The sequence below is a fragment of the Varanus komodoensis genome, unplaced genomic scaffold (genome assembly GCF_004798865.1).
Source record: "Varanus komodoensis strain SLA01 unplaced genomic scaffold, ASM479886v1 scaffold16, whole genome shotgun sequence".
In the NCBI taxonomy this organism is placed as follows: Eukaryota; Metazoa; Chordata; class Lepidosauria; order Squamata; family Varanidae; genus Varanus; species Varanus komodoensis.
In genome coordinates this window covers 3,550,661-3,575,403 of record NW_025335468.1, presented here as the reverse complement: position 1 = coordinate 3,575,403, position 24,743 = coordinate 3,550,661, and the positions used below count along the sequence as shown (strand labels likewise).

The 24,743-nt window shown below is 39.2% G+C and overlaps 1 protein-coding gene across 2 annotated transcripts in view; it reads left to right on the top strand.

Annotated features, from left to right (window-relative positions):
- The window catches only part of LRP5 (LDL receptor related protein 5), a 177,508-nt gene that overhangs the window by 74,509 nt on the left and 78,256 nt on the right, over positions 1 to 24,743 (top strand). For both annotated transcript variants that reach the window (XM_044425654.1, XM_044425653.1), the window contains exons 4-7: positions 1,678 to 1,874; positions 5,143 to 5,274; positions 20,913 to 21,309; positions 21,809 to 21,980. In XM_044425654.1, the coding sequence (XP_044281589.1) occupies positions 1,678 to 1,874; positions 5,143 to 5,274; positions 20,913 to 21,309; positions 21,809 to 21,980 (898 nt within the window). The remainder of the gene's footprint in view (positions 1 to 1,677; positions 1,875 to 5,142; positions 5,275 to 20,912; positions 21,310 to 21,808; positions 21,981 to 24,743) is intronic.

Below are 24,743 nucleotides of genomic sequence, written 5' to 3'. Positions count from 1 at the left end.
CATTGTGAATTTCTCCCAGGCAAAATATGCACAAACTTCCCATACATAAACTCTTAACTTTTGCTTTTTCATGGGATTTGGGGAAATGAGTAAAATTAGAACAGCTTACATGATTGGTGCATGGTATTCTGCCCAAACCATCATCAGATTGAAGTTTATGTTAGTGTCTGTGGGACTGCACATTTAGCACTTCCCAGCATGACCATAGAGCAAAATTATGGCACTCCGGCAAAGATTTTTACAAGATTCCCACTTCCCAAACAGCAGAAACTCAGAGGTCACCTTTGTCTCCATAGATGTGTTCTGTCACTTGATAGCCACTTTGTTGTTAATGCATCATGGAGATTCATGGGGATCTGTGGTTTATATACTATGAGGCTGTTCACATGTGCAACAGTACACTGTGGGGTTTTTTTACCCTTTGGTGAGGCTGTGGTGAGTGCAGGTCACATGTGGCCCCCATTTGAATATGCAATCCTTCTTGTGCATTATAGTGTCTTATGAACCCAACCTGGCATGGTCTGATTAACTCTTTCATAATTCATGCTTGTCAGGTTTGTACAACACATTTTGACCAAAAAACAACCCCCCCCCCAGAAATTCTGTTCTGCTTTATTATTCATGGTTGCTGTTTTAATGAGGAAAACATTTTGGGGGCTTAGGTTTGTTTTTTACATTCATATTGCCATGTATAGAATGTTATTTCTATACTGCAGTATAAAAATGCAAATAGCATATTTGTCAGTCAGGGTCTAAACCTTTCACCCAAACGTGAACTCATCTCCTACCCTTAAGCACCCAAGTAATTTCTCAGGTTTCAGGTAAGTATTATGGGAACTGTATCTTCCCGCTGCCGCCCACCACTGCCTCCACACAGAGCCTGGCCACTCCATTGAGCCAGGGTATTAGCCACGTACTATATAAGAAAATTGGCTTCAGAACTCCAATCTGCTTCTCCTGATTTGTGTTGCTGTCACTTATGATAAATATTACGGCTATGCTGTCCCAACTAATAATCTCTTTCCTGGATTTGGTGGTTAAACACTGTGCAGCTCATGTTTATATTTTGTGCATAGCACAAATAATTTAATTTATTTCTTTTTTATATTGTACTGCGGACTTTAAATTACTTTGGAGAGAAATGGAAGATATAAATAAACTATGTGCAATTTTGAGTGTCCTTTAGCTCTAATAGTGCTAAATAAATTCAGCTTTAAGCAAATACATTCTCTGTGTTGCAGATATTTCCACTTTCACTTGCCTGTGTTACTGGCTTGATGGCATGCCAGAGTGATTTGTATTCTGTATATAGTAGATTAAACTTGCTGTAGCAAAATTAAGGAGTGCTCCCCTCAGAAAACACATCAGCCAGAACTAGTCAGTGGTGCAAAATATCATTCAGACAAAGGTAACAGCTGGGAATTGAAGGCACATTGTTACAGATAGATGTTTCCTGAAGCCCTAACTGTTTCTTGCAGACCCTGTATGTTTTTCTTTGAGATTATTCAGTTGAAGGGATTTGAGTGGGGTTGGCTGCTGCTGTTTATGGAAGTCAGTGTGCTTTTATTTAAATCCCGGCTTAAGCTTTTAAGGAGCTTGCATCTTGGCTTTAGGTATTAACTCTGAAATGGTTATTGTATAAATCACCTGTAAAACACCTTTTTCTTGTAACTCTAGGCAAAAGGTTGTGGAAGGTAGTCTCACTCATCCATTCGCCCTGACGCTAGCTGGAGATACCCTGTACTGGACAGATTGGCAGACTCGCTCCATTCATGCCTGCAACAAAAGGACTGGAGAAAAAAGGAGAGAGATGCTAAGTTCGCTTTACTCACCAATGGACATCCAGGTTTTGAGCCCTGAAAGGCAACCGTATTGTATGTTTCCTACATTTATTTGCATCTATATATTTATGGTTATGTGTGGTGTTAAATCTGGGCCTTTGGAAGAACAAGGCAAATGTGAACTTCAAAGGGAAAACAGACACACTTTTTCCATTACTGCAATGATAGCAGGCATTACGAATGGCACGTTAGACTGCAATTTAGCTGAATACGTAATCAGCTAAAGTCCTGGACTTTTCCTCAGTGGAAAAGTGTTTTACTGTCACCTTGTTTACAAATATGTAAACAAGCAGAATTTCCCCAGTACACAGCATATCATCTCCCGATTTCTTATCCCTTGCAGTCTTGATCTCTGAACTGATCTGCTTCTGATGTCTGGGATGTTTCAGTCTGGGATGTTTCAGACCTCATCAGTTTGGGATGTTTCAATGGGATTTTGCAGGCAGAGGTTTTACATTTTCTTGAATTGCCATTTGTAAAACTGCTATGATGCAGAAGTGCAAAATTGCATGATAGGTTAATGCTTCATAATGGTGTAGAGGTGAGAAGCTTGGAAGTCAAATTCTGAAAGTACAGTTTTACAAGATATGATGACTAATTATTACTTGGTTGCCATAGACTTATAAACAGTGTATTGGAGCAGAACAGTTGAATGATTTCCAGGTCTTTAGATGAGATCGTCATTAATTGTTGATGCATGTGATTCCTAGTACAAGTAGAGTTTGTGCTAGAAAGTAGTGCCAAATAAACGTAACTTTTTCATTTAGGTCTCTAAGCACCATTGCCATCTCAGCTAGACAGCCTTTTATCAATAATTAATTGTGGAAGTTCATAATATTGCCTATATCATTATTTAAAATAGTTTTAAGCAAGTAATTCTACAGAATTGGTTCCCATCCTCTGCTGGGTGGTGGAGGTTGTTTTTTAAGCATCTCGCTAATGTTGTAAATTATGCTTGATTGTCACAATGGCTGTTGACAATCTTTGCAGCAGGAAGAACAAATTTGGTTTGTGTATTACTTTGGAGATGATTTTCTCTTCTTATTCCACACGGAGGAAGCTTCTATTTTTATCATGGAAGTTCTGGAGAAAAACTGGAACAGATTATACACCCTGGAAATTATGTACAGCAGCTTATACATTGTTAGAAAATTGTAGCTTGAGGATGCTAAAGGTTGGAAAGATATGCAACTAACTTATGATTTATCCCAGGGATGAATATTGTCTCATTTTAGTAACCACCTGGTGTTAGGTCTAGCATTTAACAAATCTGAAAGATTTGGTCTTTATGCATGGTGATTCCTGTACTTCAAAAAGGCAGGAAAGGTTGACAGTAAACAGTCATGGAGTAAACAAAGGAATTTAGGATCTGCTGTAGCTGAGAAACAGGTGCAGCGCTTCAGTAGAAAGCACTGGGTAAGTGCACTGCTACAGTTTGTCCTTGCGTTCCAGATGGGGTTGTGTGGTGCTCTCTGAATTCCTGGCATTTCTCTCAGCTGAGAGAATGTCCCACCCTTGGGTCACAGTATTTCTGGACAGTAGCAAGGAAAACCTGTGCACAGGGAAATACTATCAGATAGAAATAGCTCAGATACCACTGTCTCTTGAATAGGATTGGATTTGAATTCCGACTTCCCCCAAGTTGTTATATATTGTTGATCTGATTCTGGCCCATGTATCCAATGACAATCTAAGAATGAGTTGCCGAGTGCTCCTGAATTATTGCTCCTTTTGTATTGTTGGATGCCTTTCTTTTTGATGTCATAATCCAACCAGAATATTTCCAAGACTGTTGAAACAAAATGAAACAAACCTTTAAATGCTTGGGTGTGGATATGAAGTAGACCAGCCTTCCCCTACCTGGTGGCCTTTAGAGGCATTTGGACCTCAGCTCTCAGAATTTCTATTCAGCAGGGTCATTGACTGGGAATTCTGGATGTTACAGTCTTAATGTGATTGGAAGACACAAGGTTGGGAAAGGCTGAGATAGACTGACTATATGCATGGCCGCAATGGAATTTATGCATGATGCTAATATGTGCAACTTTGGGAGTGTTCAGTCTAAAATTCAATGGTGCTGGCATGAAATTAGACCTATGTTGGAGTGTTTTTCAAGATTTGTGTCTAGGATTGTATTATCTTAGTTCCGTGTGTTCAGAGTCTCAGTTGTTCATCTGCAACAACCCAGAGTTCTGGATTCAGATGTCCCAGTCAAGAACAAAGTGTCAATAGATTGTTTATAGCAGGAGTAGGTGGGCATGTGGGAACTGGGATGCACACTCCCTCCTGCTTATCTTCTCAACAACCCACAGTTTGCTATGATGTGTGTATCAGGTCATTGTATTTTATATGACCTAAACATGTTTTGGATGTGATTAAGACACAGCTTCAAGTTAAAAACCAACATTATTGAGTAGAAAACAACTGATCTGAGAAAAAGTTAAAAGCATGATGGTGAAGAAACAAAAGAGTGTACTCTGTAATATGCTGTATGATCCCATTAAAACAAATGGACAGGTGTAAGTGGTTTGTAGTCTGAGGCTGTGTTCCAAATTAGCAGGAAATGCACAGCATCTGCATGTACCTTAATGGGGGGTTTTTTACACTTTTTATGAGCTGCTCTATGGAAGCCCCAAGCTGCTTCCTACAAGTTTAAAAGGAGTTTGGAAATTTGGAACGTGCATTCTTGAAAGGGAAACTATACCAGCAGCAGTTTCCTTTTGACAAATTTTGGTACCAAGATTTCCAAACTACTTCCAAACTATGTTTCAAGTTAAAGCAATTGCGCAGATGCTAAAAGGGACCCTTTTCAGGGGAAAAATATTATATGAATTGCTTCCATTATGATTGGCCTAAGGGTATCGCCAAATGTTCCTAGTGCTAACAATCAAAGACATTATGCAACAATTTGCTCTTTTCCTCCTTAATATTATTTTTCCTTGGGGAAGTAAAAAAAAGATGAAAGAGGAAGTAGGGAAATAATTGGGGGGGGGTCACAAGTTGAAGACTGGACATTAAATTTCATCAAAGAGCCAAGACAATTGCAAATGAAAGTCTCATCCATAAACACTTTTTGTCTCACTTTGCAGCCTTTTGTATTGAAATGGTATTGCTCTATAAAATGTAGTAAGTATAGATATATAATTTATTTAAATAAGGTTCATAACTGGATACTGCAGTGCTTGACTGCTTGGACTTTTAGGAAGGAAGAAGGCTCTTTAGTTCACTCTAGGGAATTGTGCTTTCTGTACATTTTATAAAGCTATGCAAATTGCTTTACTCTTTTCTCTTATTTCTCAAGTTCACACACCTTGTGAGGATAATAATGGTGGCTGCTCCCATTTGTGCCTGTTGTCCCCAAGAGATCCGTTTTACAGCTGCAACTGCCCCACTGGAGTCCATCTTCAAGAAGATGGCAAGACCTGCAAAGCAGGTAAGGAAATTTTACCAGTTGTGCCCCTGGGCGGAAGAGTGGTTGCTCAAAAGAATCCAGGCATGCCAGAAGATGAGTTAACTTAAGGATATTTTAGGTCAAGTCAATTGCTCCTTTTGTCTACAGACACTTTGCAATATAGTTTGCATGATCACCAGGAGTTATATGGGCCTCTGTGGCTTCTGTCAATGAACTGTGCATGTTGAGCACTATTTGCCTAATCACCCACCTTGGGGTACAGCTTGTTTTGTCATTTGAACCTTGGCAGCATGGCTTGTTGGAAGGGGAAATAACCCTCAAATAACCCAACAGCAGCTCTCTTTGTGTGCTGTCTTTCCTACAATCCACTGCTCTTCGGCGCCCCCAGATTGCAGGGTATTACAACCTGAAATACTACTGAAATGTTGTTCATAAGGCTGTGTTGGTATATAGGCTTTAATGCAGCTAGAACATAAGAAACCAGTTCACAAAGCAGAACCTACTGGGTGTTTTGAGTGACAGAAAGATTGTTCAGCTGTTTGAAAAACCAAAATGGTGCATACTATTCCTAAGAGGGAAGGACAGCAAGAGAAATGGTTAAACCTTGGCTTGCAAGTTGCAATGCCTTGTATTTCCTGCTTAATGATGTCACAAGTTTGAGTTAAGTTAAATTGGAATTGTCTGCACAGAAAAATACCAAACTTGGATTTGAACAAATGTATTGGAGTCTCTTTGTACTGGGGGTGTGCATGCATGTGTAGGGAAATGTATATATGATGACAAAGAACTTCTCACTGACTTAGTTTCTGTTTCTGTCATATTAAAAAATAGAAGGCTAAGCTGAGAGCCTCACAATCTTGCTGTTCTGCATCTGATAGTAAATGAAAATCCACCTACTTCTTTACTGTAATAACAGGGAACATTTCCAGTAGATGTTTTATAGTAAAAACACAAGATGAAGTGGAAGCAAAGCAGAAGTTTTACTTTGACAATTGTAGATAATGCAAGAGCAATTTAACTAAAGCAGCTTAACAGTCAAGCTAACATGCAGTGTATTAGCAAAAGATAAACAGTTTTTCTGGAAAGGACTTCCTACATTGTGAAAAGGAAAATGGTGCTAAGAAAAGCAAACACTATTTAAAAAAATATTGAGCTGTGAGCCACATATCCTCTGGCTATAGGGTGGCATACAAATGTGATAAATAAAGAACGACATAGGACTTGAGTGAAAAAACAATGATTCTACCTATGTGTGCCTTTAGCACATAGCTACACTATAACATTCAAACCATCAGTCTTTTGACATGTGTAACATACCATGCTGGCAATATTCTATGTGTAATTATCCTATGAGCTGTATTGGAAAATTTTACATAAAATGAAAAACTTAGTGTGCAGTCCTATCATGATTCCCATTAGCCCCTGGCCTCTGAAGCTTTCAGACATATTGTGCAGAGGAGGAGCAGCAGCAATGGAGACCAGCTTTTGCTAGACTGGCTTTTTCTCATCTCATCTCATCTCATCTCATCTCATCTCATCTCATCTCATCCATCCATCCATCCATCACATTTGTATGCCTCCCAATCATGCCACAGCACCTTTTAGTGGCTCACAAACACAAGATAAAACACAATAAAACCAATTTCCACATATTAAAACAAAATATCAATAAAATACAGGCAGAATTAGAATTTCAGAGGGAGAGGGAAGGAACCTAGAAGACCATCAGCATGGCTTTATCCTGGCATTTTAGTCTCCTCCCTTTTCTCCAAAATGCCCCCCTTCCCTCCCCACCCCGCTGAGGTTGCTTTCCAAACTATGCTGGTTGCAAGGTGGAGGGGGTTGGAGTACTGGCTTTGACCTCAGATCTGGGAATGTGAGATATCTGCTGGCTCTTTAGATGCTGTCTAGAGTCCATAGAATTGGTCCCTCCACTGTTAAAGTATTTGTCAACGTTATCTTAGTCTGGATGCTGGGGTTCTGCACAGTGGCAGGCAGCAGCTGGATGTTTAATTGTGGCTTATGAAAAACACAGACAGAATATGCTGTGTTGGTTGTACTTCTTTCTTCATTTTTCCTTCTGCTCCAAGAAGCAGGGCTGCTTACCATTAGCCAGGTGAAGAAGACTGCTTAAGACAGGAAATTTTGGGGATGCCATTGAAGAGGAGCAAATAGTGAATGGTCTAGTTTCATTACATTCTTACTATCCTAGTGGGGAAGACCATTTGGATTTTCTACTGCATGCCTCAAATTATCTTGGCCGATCACTGCCATCAAGGAATTGTCCCTAAGTATACTGAAGCAATTGGTATGAGCTTATGTTGGCGTGAGCTTATCTAAAGGAACGCTTGCATCCATATATGCCCTCCCACCCCTTAAGATTGGCAGCAGAGGCCCTTCTTTGGGAACCCTCCATGAAAGATATTAGGAGGGTGAGTACCCGGAGGAGGGCCTTCTTTGCAGTGGCGCCCCACCTATGGAATGCGCTCCCCAGAGAGGTCCACCTGGCGCCGTCATTATTTGTTTTTCGGCACCAGGCCAAGACCTTTTTATTTAAAAGTTATTTTAATTGTTAATTTATGAATTGTATTTATTGGGTTTTTATGTACATGCCGAGATGTTTCCGGTTTTTTAAGTCTGATTATATGGCTGTTTATTCGTGTTTATTTATTGATGTTGTAAGGCACCCCGAGGCTTTTTGCGAATGGGGCGGCATAAAAATGGTTTAAATAAATAAATAAGTGGACTCTGGGAGATGGTGGAGGACAGGAAGGCCTGGAGGAATGTTGTCCATGGGGTTGCGATGGGCCGGACACAACTTTGTGACTAACAACAACAACAAATACTATGCAAGATAATATCTGAACTTGTATTGTAAGCTGCCCAGACAGCCTATGGCTAATGGGACTACATATAAATTGAATGGAATAAATAAACTTGTGTTGATTAACATTAGAAAAATGTAATTGGTAATTAGAGAAACTACTAATAAGGTGTTAAAATCACTAAATATCCCAGTGAAGTACCAAGTGTTCCAAATAACATTTAAATTGGAAAACGTATTTGAAAACACGTGATGGAGAGTTTGAAAAAGGCATTACTAAGACGGATTAAAGTAAATATATTTTGAGTGGGCAGAGCAGCCCTAATTAAGATGCATTTCTTCCTGAAATTAGTGTTTCACTTGTACACAGAATGGGATAAATACTTGTTTAGCTTCATTAAGTATCTCAGACTAATGAAGAATGCTTGGTGAAGTATTCTAAGGAAGATGTGATTAGGTCTGCTAAATGTTAGCCTATAGCAGTGATGTACAACTGCAGTTTCTCACTCAGTTGGTATCTAGACAGAGTTTCAAGAGTTATTTATTTCTACCAAAAATGTACTCAGGGAAGCTTACAAAAACCATTTAAAATAGATTAAAATAATAACACATAATAATACAGTAAAATATAATAAATTGTAGAATAAAAAGAGCGTCTAATCCAACAGACCCAGTTAAAGACCAAAGGCATTCCTGAAGAAAGTAGATTTTGTTCGCCACTGGAAAGACAACAGAGAAGGAGTGAACTGAGTTTCCCTTGGGAAGGAATTGCAGAACACAAACGTGGCCACTGAAAAGGTCCTCTCCTTGGTCACCACCAAATGCACCTCTGAAGGCAGCAGTCTCAAAAGAGCCTTTCTAGAAGAGCCTCTGGACAAGCTACCTGTCAATGCAGGAGAGCAAAAAGGAAGATCACAGGGAGGATAATTAGAACTGTTCTACTTTCAGCCCCTTTTGAATATGTTCTATGGCCTTCTGAAAAGAGAGGCAAAAAGATGTTGGAATAACAAACCAGTATTCAGATTGTAGGCATTTTGATAGTCTAGAAGAAATTGGGCTAGACCTTGATTTACCAAATCATGGCCATCATTCTTCACTTTATTCCCCTTCTGCATCTTCCTGTCCATTTGATTTATCATAGAAATGATCAACAATAACAACATTGTCATTATTGTTTTGCTTTTGTTTTGTACAGTGTACAATGTTGCAAATTGATTTTGTATTTGTTAGAACAGTTTCATTTGCTGCTCCTGGTGCTGTTGTGCTATTGACACGATTTCCAAGGTACTGAAAAAGTTTTTTTCTGCCTCCCTTTTAAAAAAAAAACCCTCTTTCACAGCTTTAGAAACCCTCGTTGAATGCTCAGACCAAGCTTTTCAAACATTCATATTGACCTTGTGTTTTTGGCAATGGGAAACAGCCCCAGTGGGCATTTAGTACTTCAGCAAAGGGCACAGAAATAAGTGACTATGTATAGGGCGTTAGCACCTTTCTATTGTTGGGCCAGACATTCTTTCAAGGACTTTCTGTCAAAAGGGAGGAAAGTGGGATGGGAACAGGAAGTCTGGTTTTGCATAAGAATGTGGCTTTTTGGTTCAGTTTTATGGATTATTTCTTTCCCAAGCTCTCCATCTTTTGTGGCTCACTGCCTTATGCCAACATCCACGTGCTTTGATTCCTGCTCTTATTAATTAACTCCTTGGTGGCCAAAGTCTTCTTTAATTATTCAAAAGGAAAGGAATTATTTGGATTCCAAACTGCCTGCACACTCATATATCCAGCATGGGTCAGTTTATACTTCATTCAGGAATTAGAACCTTCAAAAAAGTACTTTCCATACAACTGATAAATTTCCTCAGCATTGTTGCTCGCTTTGATTTAGGGTGAAATTAGGTAGGATATAGGAGATTGAGGTCCAAGATTTATAATGTTTGCCAAAAAAAGTGATGTGCAGGCATTTGGATTGGGGCCATGGCACATGGAAAGGGATGTTAACCCTTTCCCCCTGTGATTTTCTCTGATTCAGAATCACCTCCTGAAGCTAATACTTGTCCAGTGGGGAAAAAAACCAAATTATTGTGTATTTTATTCTGCCCTGAAGTCCAGTATATTTTCTAGAACTGAATTGAAATCTTGGTCCCCGCTGCTATTTTATTATGACTTTTTTGGCAGGAAAACCAGACTTCACTCTCCACTTAAGAATACAAATGGCACAACAAAATGTAGATGCTGAAAACAATGGTGTTTCTTCTAATGAATATCCTGTAAGCCTGGGGAACATAACAGTGTTTTGTTGCTGTAGTCATGACTTAATTGTAAAACCACATTTTGAGATTCAGTCTTGAATGAAAGCTTTCCCAAAGGAGAAGCAGTGGAGATCTTAATTGCATGTTATAAGATGTAAGTTAACCAGTTTGATTGGATGGCTTATGTCGGCTTATTGTTTTCCACCCCTGGGTATTGTATCCAGTGGGTTGCATTCAATGTTAGTCTACCTGAAGTCTCATTTATTTGAATGAGTTTACTTTAAGTAGGACTTGGAGTAGAGGCAATTTAAAATTCCTCAAAAACCAAAAGCATCAAACTTAAAGCAGTTAATAAAACACAGGAGATATACCCACTTTTAGATTTAGAGATGCTTTTGTTGATGGGTGCTTTGTTCATAAAAAGACTTCCCATTTTATGAATGGGAAGAAATGATTCATCTAAAATACAAGGAAGTTTACCTCTCTGATTTGCATAATATTTAAACCAATACTAAAGCTGTAAAAAGGGTTCATTTAAAGAACCTCATTATTTTTATAATGGCTAATTTAGCTATTTATTGAATTATACATGCTGAATTTCCATTTTTCCTCATGAGTCTTAATGAATGCAGCAAGTTATACTAAAGTCTTTTTGGTAGTGGGGACAATTCAAAGTAAATATTTCAGAGTAAATGTGGAACAATTCATGAGTGGTGACATATCTTGACCTTTTATTTTCTGTTAGGCATTGTAATAGGACCATTTATCATACATATAACGTCCAACTTTATTGTGCTGAATTTTCCTTGTATGAAGCACTGGCAAAAGCATTGGTGATTCCCCTCCTCCACTGCCTGCACATCTCTTGCTCTGTAACAATGTTTTTTCCCAATTCCGTGGGAAGGAAACTCATCAGATAATTTACTCTATTGCAGAAACTAGCAGATTCATAGGGGGCTCATATATGGTTTTTAAAATCAGTTTGGGGTTAAGAAAAGTAAGTATGTGCTGTATTTAAAGAGTGAGGATTGTTCATTTTTACAGTAAAATCATATTGAATTGTTTTCCAGAGGTGGTATTAATTGCATGCTTTGCCGATTAATGTTTTAGAATTCACTAATCTGCCCCTCCCAAAGTCATTTCCAGCAAAATTGTAACTGTAAAAGGGGTTGTTGTAGGGGCAGTAAAAGGAAGGGGTTAGAGAAGCACCCACAATAGAGTATTGTTCTAGTCTGATTAGTAGACAGACAAATGGGAAAGGAATAGCATGGCATTTTCTGGTGTGGATTAGCAAAGGCAACCAGTGCTGTCTACATTTGTTTAGGTTGGGTGAATAAATTGGAACATTTGTTACTGTATTATAGATGTCTTGTCACTTGTCAAATGTGAAGTGGGTCAAGGGGAGAATGACAAACAGCTCTTGTTGAGTTGGCAAGATGGACCGCTTTGCTCCTGTCAGCTTTGATTGGAGTTAATTTTGTAAATAGAATGCAGCTGCCATTTTCAGAGCTGAAACATGAATTTTAATAACAGCAGAACAAAACAATGATCTTGGAAAGTGCTATATCTTCTATGGATATTTAAAATCTAAAAATAATACATGAAAGGGAACAGTATTTTTTTCTTTGCTGTACCTTTGCCTCTCCACACATGCACACGCGCACACACACTCTTCCCAACTGCTTTCTGCAGTTTCTCTGTAGCTACAAAACAAGGATATGGAGCTCAGGGATTGAGGAGAAATAGACCAACATTTGTTTTTTATGGTCTGTTTTTCCTTTCAAATTCAGTTATAGTTAGCAGGTGTTCCAGAAGTAAATACATTAAACATATAGGGCTTTTATGGATGTTAACTTTATCAGACCAGTTGTTGGAAGATTCATGACATTTTGGGAATGGAAGAGAAAACAAGTTAGGTAATTTAATAATGAGTGGTGATGGCAAAGGGAAAAAGGGTGCACTGCGCAAAAAAGAAAAGGAAAGAAAAAGAATTAACTACTCTAACATGGGATATTTAAGGATTGCCCAGGAATCCTGTTTTCCTTCTTTAACCTGAGGAATTTGCATTTTTTCCTTGCTAATTGAGTGAGTCATATGGTGTTACGTATACATTCTTTTCTGGGCTTTTCCCAATGAATAGTTGTTGACAGATGTAGCCATAGAGTTTGAAAAACACTAAGAACATTCATATTTCTTTAAATAATGCCTTGTTGGCTGAGAAAGGGATTTTCTAGCAAAAAATCAGATTGGTTGGTGAATTTAGACTTGGGGGAGTGGAATCCCATCCCTTATATCATGCACTGAGTGTCTGGTGGACTGGTTTACCTTTAAGCAGATATCTGTGTATATAATGAGCTAATATTTTTATGGTCTGTTTTACATATAGTGAACTTTACTTTGAATGAACTCTACTACCAGTGCTAGGAAAATCTCAGATGTGTCAGAGTTTGACTCTCCTGCCTCATATGTGATCTGGAAATGAGTTTGCAGCTGCTCATTCGCACAGTATATTTGTTCACAGTCATCACTGGTGCCACACCTATCTGAGCAGACATGGCTCTTGATTTAAGTAAAAGTAAACACTGTCAAACATGTTTTGCTGAGTTAGTTCCGCTTTTGAAAACAGGCATAATGCATGCCAGTGTTTGAGGAATTAAAATATAGACTAGATCATGTTTTGGAATATCCCGATGGGTCATAAGAAGTTGTGGAGTCAAATGGCTGAGAACTTTTGGGAGAATTACTAATCAGTAAGAAGCAAAAGCTGTAGAATACTTCAGCATAGAAAAGTATTTGAGATTATATCTTTGAAATACAGTTTAACTTTGTTGGAAATTCATATGGAAAACATTGCAAGCATTTGTTTTTAGAATTTTTCTTGCTGTATTTTGTTTTGCATGGGAAGCTTTGGAAATGATTTTTTAATGAAAAAAGTAATGCCCTCTTCATACACTTCATACAGTGTAACTTACACGGAACTTTCTCCATATCTTGCCATTGCTAGTGGCAACATGGAAGTGGCATTTGCTGCCTTAAAGAACAGAATCAGAGCAACAAGAACTGGGCCTAGTCATTTGCATTCCAGAAGACTCAAGTCCCTGAAGTGCACTTTTAAGGAAACTTAAATTAAAAATTAAGATCCCTGTGATAATCCCCTGGCTTTTCAAGCTTTTATCCTGTACTGTACCAGGGCTCCAAGTGTTGATCTGTAAATTAAAAAAAAAAGAATGAATAAATACTGTGCCTAAAAAATAAGTTTGTGTTTGCAGTGCTTTCATGCTAAGGCATTATCTATGTATTTAGGATGTTTTGTCTAAAACTGTTTAGGATGTTTTGTCTAAAACTTTATCTACCAGAAGGATAGAGTTGAGAACTGGAGCAGGAAGAGGGGCTCTAGAAGACAAAATTCTGGTGGGTCCCACCCCCGTCAAAGCTTTGACACAATGTTTGCTTGGACTATAGCTGGAATTTTGAGACATAAGGTACCTTTTAACAATGAATATATTAGATACGTTTTATCAAACATCTCAGATAAATTCTGTTTTCCAAGGACACTATGCTAATTGGCATGTACTGGTTTTTGGCCAACACATAAATTTTTGCAATGGCGTGTCCTGGCTCTATGTGTCTCCTCTCAGACAGTAGTTCTTAGGGTCATTATGTTAAAAAACAAAAATAAGAACGTGACCCTCCAGTTGTATTCTTCAGGTTCTTAGCCTTTTATAAGCTTTTAAACAACACTAGGAATCTTTTGTTAGTATGTACTATGATGTTTCTAGCTCAGTATGTTATTGGAAGCCTTGTTTGTATACTTAAGCCATCTCCTCTGGAGTTGTCATCAGAGCAGTGCTTTTTCATTTCAGGAGGTCCTTTATTTTAGCTTTTCTAGAGAGAAGTGCACTATTTAATTCAGTCCCACACTGTACGGTAACTACTCTGTGGATCTATCTATTGAAGCAGGCACAACCTGAACTCCAGACTGAATGGAGCTTATGAGTGGGTGAGGGTGCAGTACTGCATGTGTGTATCTAATTACATGCGCATGTTGCCTTTGTGGCCACTGGAATTCTAAAAATGTGTCAGTGGGCTTTGGAGAAAGGCATAAGGACCGTTCTTTTATGAATGAGAAATGTAGAACTTTCTTTATGATGGGAAGGAAGTTGGACATGTTACATGAAGATGGTGCAGCAGGAACCTATATGCATAAGTGGATTGTCTGTCCTGGGAAGTGCCGTAAGAGGCTTTGTGCATGCTCCTTTTTGTTCTTCATCTTCTAATAAAGACAAACAACCTAATAGCTCCTTTTGCTATTTTGGGGGAAAGCTGAGGTGATAAAGTGGATAGAGTTTTAGAGCTGGGTCACATACTCATGGGTTCAAATTCCAGCAACCTATACAATGAAAGAGGACTGCCTAGCTCTAAACCTAACCCTTAACCTGCGAAAGAGAGGATTTCTCTCACACACATTGACTGAGACTTTGCTAATAGGATAGTGCTTTAGTGGATAAACTTGCCTCCTCAGAAAATTGTATTTTTGCATTGGCTCTTGTTTCCCTTGTATTGGGCAACTGGTTTATGTTTTTGTGCTTCATTTTTATGAGTCAAGCAATGGAAAGGGTGCTGAATGTTGTCAAGTTGAATGACCATAGCATAGGAGATGAATGTGGAGTCACAAGTAGTACTGGTTACCAAGCTTCAGTGTGACCAGTGATAGCTTTGACTCTCAGAGATGGTCTAGATTTAAATTTAAAAAATAGAAAAGCAGAAACTTGGTTTGCTATTACAGGAAGCAAAGCTCAATGTAGCCTTACCTTAAGCTCACAAATGAAGAGCTTTTTCCCATGAAACTTGCTGACATCCCTCACCTCAGCCCTAGACATTGGCCTTGGCCATGTAAGGACTATTTAAGACACACTCCTCTTTCTCTTAGCAGAATTGGTGTTTTAATGAAAACTGAATGAGACTGGCAGTGTGATGTAATCATAGGTCATTGATCCTTGCCATATTACTAATATTGATGAGTAGCTCCCAATAAACTAGTTAAAATATGACACCAACTGTGTGGAAAAAACACTCAGCTTCACATTAAAATCAGGCCTAACTTAAACTACAGCTATGCAATTAACAAACTTTTCTTTTGGGTGGGTAGCACAGCAGAGTTATCACTGCCCTGGTGCTGATGGGTGGAGGAGTATGTGTGAATTAAAACAGTTCTTACGCCCACCTGATTAAGTAACATCAGGGCTTCTGTCTGTCTTAAGTTTACATTTAAACATAGAAGCATTAAGTAGTTCTCTCTGTCTGTGCATAGATGGCTGAATATATTAACATGTGCTTCGCTTCTCCTTTCTCATTCTTCAGTTGAGCCAGTCTGGCAATGGTGTCTCTGCTTACTCTCATCCATTAAATTAAGCACCACCTGTCTGGGCCACTGTGAACGTAAACAGATATCCATACATTCTTGCATTTAGTGCTTACTTTTGAATAAATATTCCCTCCATACTAGATTTTTGATGGGGGTGTTCTACACATTCTTTGAAGCTTACAGCATGAGGCATGCCATTATCTAACTTGTTTTATAGAGAAGCTATTTTTCAGTATTCCATTAGGGCAGATTTGTTTCCCACTCTGAGACCTTGACGTCTCTCTGTCATGGCAACAGTGGTGTCTGTTGTCAGTTTGGTTGAGCCACCTGGACTTTTCTCAAAGTTATGAGATTATACACAACTTTTCAGAGCTTAGGTGGCAATGCCCTAGTCAGCTGCCATGCCCTGCGGGGGATATTTCAGGCAGTGCACACAGTGATGGCTCCTGCCAGCCAGGAACTGTGAAAGGGGCTTGGCAGCCTGCATCTGGTATGCAGGCTATAAATTACCCATCCCTGCCTGGCATTATACCGAGTCTTGTATACATTTCTTAGTCGGTAATTAGGTCTGTATTCTTTGTTGTGTCTCCTTAGTTCAGAATTCATCAGGGGATGTTGAGGCGAAAGGGCTTCTGCTAATTCTTGTGCAGCATATTCTGTCATTCCAGTCCTTTTTTATCTCCTCACCACCACTCGCCACTCCCTAATCTCAACAGCAAGCCTTGAACAAGAGGCTTCTTTTGCTTCAGGGGTCCAAAAACGTGGATGCTGATTGGGTCTTGATCTGGAGAAAAGGGTGGCAACCTCCTTACTAGCTACTTGTTGGAAAAGCAGTCATGCCCACTGCTGAACCTGAGCCTCTTGGCATAGCAGTGCATCCAGGAGGTTTCTGAGGTTGCAAACACCAGAAACAGTAAAAGTGGCATACTTTCAGTGGCTTGCCCCTCAATTCTTCCCAGTTCAAAGGACCTGACCACCTGTTACTTCTCCATCTCTCTCCCTCTCCCTCTCTGCAGTCAACTTCGGTTAGTGGCTAATTTTAAGGCCACACTATGTCCATTGAAGGAATAATATAAGCAGGGAAACTGGAAGATCTGGGTTGATGGAGTGAACACAGTTGGGTGGTATGGTATCATAGCAGGGACCACAGCTGCTTTCCTGGAGCTTTCATGCATATACTGAGCTGGAGGTAGGGCAGAGTGATTTCTCACAGAATTCTGTTGCTTATGTCTGAGATTGTAGTTTCTGTGGAGTTTTGCTACTATAATTTTGTTTCCTTTTTTTGTTAATGGGTTGTCAAGCTGACTGGGGTAGCCATAGAATTAAAAAGCAGTATATTCATGAAAATCTACACTGGGAAGAGAAAAGGGAAACAAAAACAGTTGAAAATGTGGACTATGTAATGAATTCATAAAGGTGCCACTTTTTATTTATTAAATTTATAGCACAGTTGCTTAAGTCTTTCGGTAGCTTACACATTTCTTTAGGTAGCTTACAAGAAGGACAAAAGAAAACTATTATGCATTTTTAAAATGTTAAATAGGGATAATCCTGTATCTTCTGAAAAATTACCAGAAGCAATGTGTATCCCCGCATGAAGACAGAAACTCCCAAGACATGCCAAAATAATGGGAGTCAGTTTTCCTCTCCCTTTTCAAAGGTTCAGCCTTCCGCATGCATGCCAACTTCAGGCAACTAGAAGGTACGTAATGTTATTTGGAAATAAGTGATTGCCTGCCCTACCCTGGCCTCCATTGTGTTACCTGGCTTTCCTTTCCCAGAGCCAATGTTGCTGGGTACTGAAGGGAAGTGACTTTGGAAGGGCCCCTTCCTCTGTTGCTAAAGCAGAAACAAAGCTGCTCTCCTAGTGATACTTACAATTCCTTGGGGTTTGGAGAAGGAAGTATGACAGCAGCAAGAAGCTCAGGGAAGTTGCAGACAGGCAGAAGTGGACTATTTTTCCACCTTCTGCAGGTATGCTTTTATGTTCCTATTCGCATTGCATGTAAAAGTAATACAGAATAAAATATCCTGTTAAATATTTACACTAAACAACCCAAATAAAACGACTTCTGTTGGAGCTGTTCTTTGGACTGCTTGTAAAATAGACATTTTCCATTGCATCCCACAGACAGGGTAGAGTGGACTGAGCACTGAGCTTTAGTCAAGAGTTCCTGATATGTGTATAAATGTGCAAGCAGGGGGAAGGTGCTAGCCCCACCCCTTCTGTTGCTCTCTGTCCCTTCTCCACATGGAGGGCAACTTTGTTAAGAGGAGAGTCTTCTCTCTCTGTGGGCACTCTACACAATTCATGATCCCCCTGACATCTCTCATGAAACCAGAGAACGTCAACTAAGGGGCATCCTAGAAATGCAATAAATTAAAAAATGACCACCCACCCCTGCCTGTGCTTTCCCTGAAAATGCTTCTCGTCAGGTGTTTTTCCCCAGTGGTGTACCAAGACCAGACATAACGGAACGTTGTATCTTTCCAGCCCCAGATAGTTCTAAGTGATACTGATTTTTCTGGACCTGTTTCAGACGGACTCTAGAGTAGGATGTGGAGTTGAGACTGCTTTGGTTGCTCTAGTGGATGATCTAAGAATTGGCAGGGGGAGCAATTGTTGGTTCTGTTGGATAGCAGATTTTTATACTGTTGGCCATAATATCTTTCTGGACCCTCTGAGGGAGTTGAGAATTGGGAGAACTGCTCTGCACAGGTTCTGCTCCTACCTCTTGGATTAGTTCTGGATGCTGATCCTTGGAGATAGTTGCTGTTCTAAGAAAAAGCTGATTCGTAGCATCCCAGCGGGCTCCATTTTGTCTCCAATGCTGTCTAACATCTACATGAAACCACTGGGAGAGGTCATCTGGAGCAGTGGTGCTGGATGTTATCCATATGCCTGTGACACCCAGAACTATTTCCTTTTACCAGCATCTGTTGTTTCTCCTAGAAACAGCACCTCTTCTCTGAATGACTGCTGGAAGCTGGTAATGGGCAGGATGAAGGGGGAAAATTGAAGCTTAATCCAGAGAAAATGTAGGTACTTGCTGTTACAGGTTCAAATCCAGGATTAGAGGTGTGTCAGGGGGTGCTAGATGGGGGTCACACTCACCCTGAAGGGGCTGTGTTCATAGTTTGGGAGTGCTACTTGACCAGCACAGGTTGTGATGAAGCTTTAGCTGATTTGCCAGATGTGTCCCTACCTAGAAGAGAATATCCTGAAAACAGTAATGCACATTCAGGTAACTTCTAAGCTTGATTCTGTGACGTGCTTTACATAAGGCTAATCTTTTGCCTGCTCTGGAAACTTCAACCAGTACAAAATAAGGCAGCCAGTCTGTGGGACATCACAGAAAGATCATATATCACCAATATTAAATTCAGCAGGTTTTTGAATGTTGTTGGGAATTTCCTTTAAAACCCTTCATGGCCTGTGTCCAAAATACCTTCAGGAGCACCTTTGCCCATATATTCTGCCCTTCCCACTGTGGTTCTCTGAGGATAATCTTCTGAAGCTTGCTTCTGCAAGATTAAGGTCAGCTACACAGAAGACCTTCTAAGTGGTCACCTCTAAAGTGTGGGATGGCCTATTAGGAGATATCCCAGATTGTTGCCTTCCAGAGGGAGTTAAAGAGGTATTACTTCCAACAGCCTTCCCAGATTTGTTTTAGTTAAAATGTTGTTTTGAATCTAAATTTGTATTGTTGGTTTTAAATTGTTGTGTTGTAAACCTCCCAAAGTCTGTGGGAATGGGGGTGATATAGACAAAGAGGCAATGAACCTCCCATCCCTTCAAAGAATAACAGGGAGAAGCAGTCTCAGGGGAACAGACAGGCAAGGAAAGAGTTCAGCATGCCTTCCTTTGCTATACCCCTTTTGAACTGCTTACGTGTGTCTGAACAATTTAAAGGAAGTCAGCATGATGTTCTAACATAGAGGTTCTGCCAGCATCCTGTCTAGTAGGTCACATAGCAAGTTGTGGTTGCTTGGCTTTTACTCTCCCTGTTGTGGCTCATAATCTTGTGTTTAGTTTAATTGTAAGCATCTCTAGACCCCTTGCGGCTCTAAGTTGTGATAGAAAGCTTCCATTTAAATGTTTTCTTATTTATAGCTGAAATACAGACTTAGCAAGATGTTTTAGATTTCCCAGAAATTTTGACAGTATCTAATTTTATAATTTTATTTAATCAAATTATTCATTGAAATTAGTATATGTGATAGAAATTTTAAAGATCTTAATAAGTTTAAAAACTTAGTGAAAGGAAAATAATACTTGCAGAATGGAAACAACCCCCAAATAGTCATTCACTGTGCCTTATGTTAACAGAACATTAAGATTTGTTCATATCCTTTGCTGGATAGGTGTGTTGCATACAGAAACTGTATCCACTGCGGTCCCTCCAGGAAACAGCTACTGGCTGACTTGATAGTTTTGTGGGATATGATGTCTAGACATTTTCCCCTAATTTCTTCTCTCTCTCTTTTTGTATTAGCAAATGAAACCATAGCCTACTCTTGCTCCTCTCTCTCTCTCTCTCTCTCTCTCTCTCTCTCTCTCTCCCCCCGTGTGTGTGTGTGTGTGTGTGTGTGTGTGTGTGTGTGAGAGAGAGAGAGAGAGAGAGAGAGAGAGAGAGAGAGAGAGAGAGATCAATCTTTGTAAAATAATAAGTTTGTACTTTTGCAATGCAAGAAAATGAAATCAGTGCTCACAGTTTTTTCCTTTTGCCATCTCAATAATTAAAATGTTGTCTTCTGGTGCTTATTTATATTGATCAACCATTGTAATATTTCAAAACAAACGTCTGGAAAAAGATGACTTGGGAAAATGTGTTTTTTAGGTACGTTGGCAGCACCAGCATTTTTAATTGTTCATGCCCTCTCCAAAATAATGTTTTCACTGGAGCAGGAGTCTCCCAAGGGTGGGTCCTTCTCTACCCTCCAACCGTTGTATTTTCAGTGCAGTACTTGGGCTATACTACCATGGGAGTGGTAAAGATTACCAGAAATGAGGGACATTAGTGTTTTGTCTTTATGCTGCAAACCAGTATGAGGGGTTTAGGAACTCAGAATCACTATTAAATGATCCCTAGTTGAATAAAAATGCTTGTTGACTCAGTCTTTGTTTTTCAATTATTTCTGCTGCATTGCCGGTAAATGTCCCTCAAGCCTACTTAGTGGGAAGTACTGATTATTGGTGTATGTTTCCCCCCCACTCCCCCAGGTGCTGAAGAAGTACTTTTGCTTGCTAGAAGAACGGATTTGCGAAGAATTTCATTGGATATGCCAGACTTCACTGACATTATTCTGCAAATAGACAATATCAGACATGCTATTGCAATAGACTATGATCCTGTTGAGGGTTATATATATTGGACTGATGATGATGTCAGAGCCATTCGACGAGCTTTCCTTGATGGATCTGGGGCCCAGACCCTTGTGACAACAGAAATAAACCATCCTGATGGCATAGCAGTGGACTGGGTGGCTAGAAACTTATACTGGACAGACACTGGAACAGATCGTATTGAAGTGACTCGGTTGAATGGGACATCAAGAAAGATCCTCATATCAGAAAACCTAGATGAACCCAGAGCCATAGTCCTTAATCCTGCAATGGGGTGAGTCTTACAGGTCTTCAGTCAGTATTACTAAAATGAAGTGGTAGCTTGCCCTTCATTTTCATAGTCTAGATGTTGGGTATTCCAACTTACCATAACTTACATTATTCATTACCCTTTAATTTATTTGGGATGATGAAGCATCAAAGGTTGCTATATAGCAAAATCCTTCATGTTTTGTTGAGCAAGATTTTGTTTTTCTCCTGCCGCCTTTTTTTTAAAATGACAGGCACAATTATAGTATTATGCATTCTGGTACCCTCCAGTCTCAGCCAGTGTGGCCAATGGTCAAGCATTATGGAATTTGTAGTCCAAAAATATACTAGACAATCTGGAGGACACCAGGTTGCCTACCCCTGTTTCTGGATCTTGCCAGTTCTGGGGATATATGGAAGAATTCTCTCCCATACCTAAAGCTGAAGCTTGAAATGGCAATAATATTGTTAGACATAAAACCTCTGTGCACACATGCATGTATGCCTTTTCTTTTTCCCAACAGCTATATGTATTGGACAGACTGGGGTGAAAATCCAAAGATTGAGTGTGCTTATTTGGATGGCTCTGAAAGGAAAGTCCTTGTGAACACCTCACTAGGGTGGCCCAATGGTTTGGCACTGGATCTTGAAGAAGGGAAACTTTACTGGGGAGATGCAAAGACTGACAAAATTGAGGTAAATAAGGAAATGTATATGTGTTCATATTCCTTCTGAACTAATGAGTGTCAGTTGTAGTGGTTCATTTTTTTTTCAGTTGATAACTTGTTATTTTTGCCATGAATATTTCTGAATAGGTTGACCTAACCAAGCAGAACATAGCTTTGTCAACTAGAGGTTGGGATTGAGGTGAGAATTCTGTGGTTGTATCATTGCAACTAAATTTGTTTTAGAAGGCTCAAGCTGCAATCTTATATCCATTTATCTGGTGGTAAGTTCCACTGAATTCAACAGAGCCTACTTCTAAGTATAAATGTGTACAATCTCATTGTCAAAGTTAGAAGTAAAATATTAAAATGAGTTTCTTTTATTGAGTTCTGACTTACTCTGTAATTCATTAACAGATATTGTCTTACTTTGGAGCCATTTTTAAAGCAAATGTTGTTCTGTCTAAGAATCTCCAGCAGAGAATTTTGCTCTGCATGGGTAGCTTATTTGTCTTTCATCTTGATGGAAAGATTTTTGAATAACTTCAAGACTTGCTAACTTCTAACTCGGCAAAGGAGGCTGGAGATAAATAGAATCCTGGCCTCCGTGATTTCCTCCTGCCCCTGTCCACCAGAACATCTCCTTTCTTTCACTCCCAGGTCGATTTTCTGACCCCAGGATCTTTCTTTCTGTACTGACCTCAAGGGGGAAGGAGATGGATCTCTGATTCCGTTTTCTGTGGTTGAAACCTTGTCTCCAATTTGGAGTGAAGAATCAGAGCCATTCTGTGATCCCTGGGATGCTAGCTCAGTACTGTCTCGACTGTCTGGAAAAGCATGTGAGCTATAACTTTTCCTTAGGAAACTGTACCTAATATCAAAAGTCCTTACAAATTAGCTGCAGCCCAGTGCAGCCTGCACAAGAATAATTTACTCACATAGTGCGTAGTATAATTGTGGGTGTGATATAAATCGTATGTACCATCTGTGTACTATGCTATTAGTTCTCTTGGTGTTGCAACATGTTGATTTTTTCCTTTTGGTTTGTGTTTCCTATTTATATATTGCTTATATTTTAATTAATATTAATCTCTGAACATTTGGAATGGTACAGTATGCAAATACCAATAAATTAACAGCTTACAGAGTGTGACTGTAGGCACAGCTTGTACAAAAATAATCCTCCTTCAAAGGTACCTTGGCTTAAATTTTAAATTAAATTAAATCTTGGCCTCAAATTTGGAAAGTTTTCTAGCAAGGATGCTCAGTTGGTAGCTTTCTTCTGTTTCCTGGCAGTACTTCCTTGGTATTATTTCTCTTGCACAATTTTTAAAAGGGTGCATAATACCTTTTTATTGGGATTAATCATGGGTTGCATGTGTAGGCGCTATCCTGCAGAAGATCAAGCTTTTTTTCTAGACCATTGCTTGCTTGAAGTGGAAGCCCCCAGAGCAGCAAAATACTGCCATATCCAGAGTGTGCCTTATTTATGTGTGTAAAACTTCACATGGCAGAAACAGCAGTTACTCTTTCTTGGCAGAAACCTTCCCATCTGCAGCATTCAGCTGCAAATACAAAGGGCTCAGTCACTTCACCAGCAGTTTATATCCTGAAGAAACCATTTGGCAAGCCTTGTCAAACTTTGCGTGACAACAGCCTTTGGGGCTTTCACTGCAAATTTGGCACCCTGTGGTAACATTGTTCCCAGCTTTTAAAACTTTTTGCTAAGTTAGTTTGGCAGCATGTGCAAAGGGGAGCGGGGAGGGGAGATTGAAGAGAAATATAGCAGATTTCACACAGTGTATGTGGAAATAATATATCTGACTCAACAGACTGAGCTGCCACAAAGTAAATGGCATAAATGAATTGAAAGCAAATTTAGGACTTCATCAGAGAAAGGTACTTTCCAGGAACAAACAGATTAATACGGATTACAAGGTTCCAGCAGAGAGTGAAGCAAAGAGCCACTGGCACCCACGTGCAGAAGTTCCTAATACTTTTTAAAAACCAGTTTTGTGGTTTGCTGGTATACCTTTAGCATTTGCTTAATGACCTTGAGGTATATTTGCATAATTAAAAGTTGTTGAACTATTTGGCTGTTATTAGACATGTTTCTGATTTAAATATTTTTCAGGCTATAATTCTGGGTAAAGTTCAACATTAAAAATTTATTTGTGAATTCCGATCTAGATTCATTTAGAATTTCAAAACCTTTGTAGTTATTTTCCTGGAAGACTCCGACTTTGCACCCAGACATTCTCTGAAGTATTGTGTTATGCTAAAAAGTGTCTGTGAAGCATGACATGGGTCATTAGTGTCAGACTGTAATTCTCACCCCTCCATCTGCAAGTTCACTAAAACTCACTATATACTTCTTATTATTCTTCTAGTTTTTTATCTCTTTGGTCATATTTAATAAATAGTATTGTAATAACATTTCACATGGTAATGCCTTTTCTGTATTTCAGTGATCAAAAAAGGCATACAAAGTGTCTTCTATCTAGAAATCATTTTTCCTTAATTACTTTCTACCATGTTAAAAGTTATATTTGAAATCTGGCTCAGTGTATGGTAGGGTTTCTCCCTATAAAAGAAGGTGGAACAGTGCTTCCTTGCTAAGTGTTGCTTTTGCCATTCGTACATGAATGCAAATTAATCCAGAGTTTCAGAATTCATCCTCAGATCTGTTCATTAAATGTAATTATATTCTTTTTTGTTTCTAGTTTTGTTCTAGCTATTGAAATAACTGGTAAATAAATTAAAACACAATAAAAACTTAAAATATTAGTAGCAA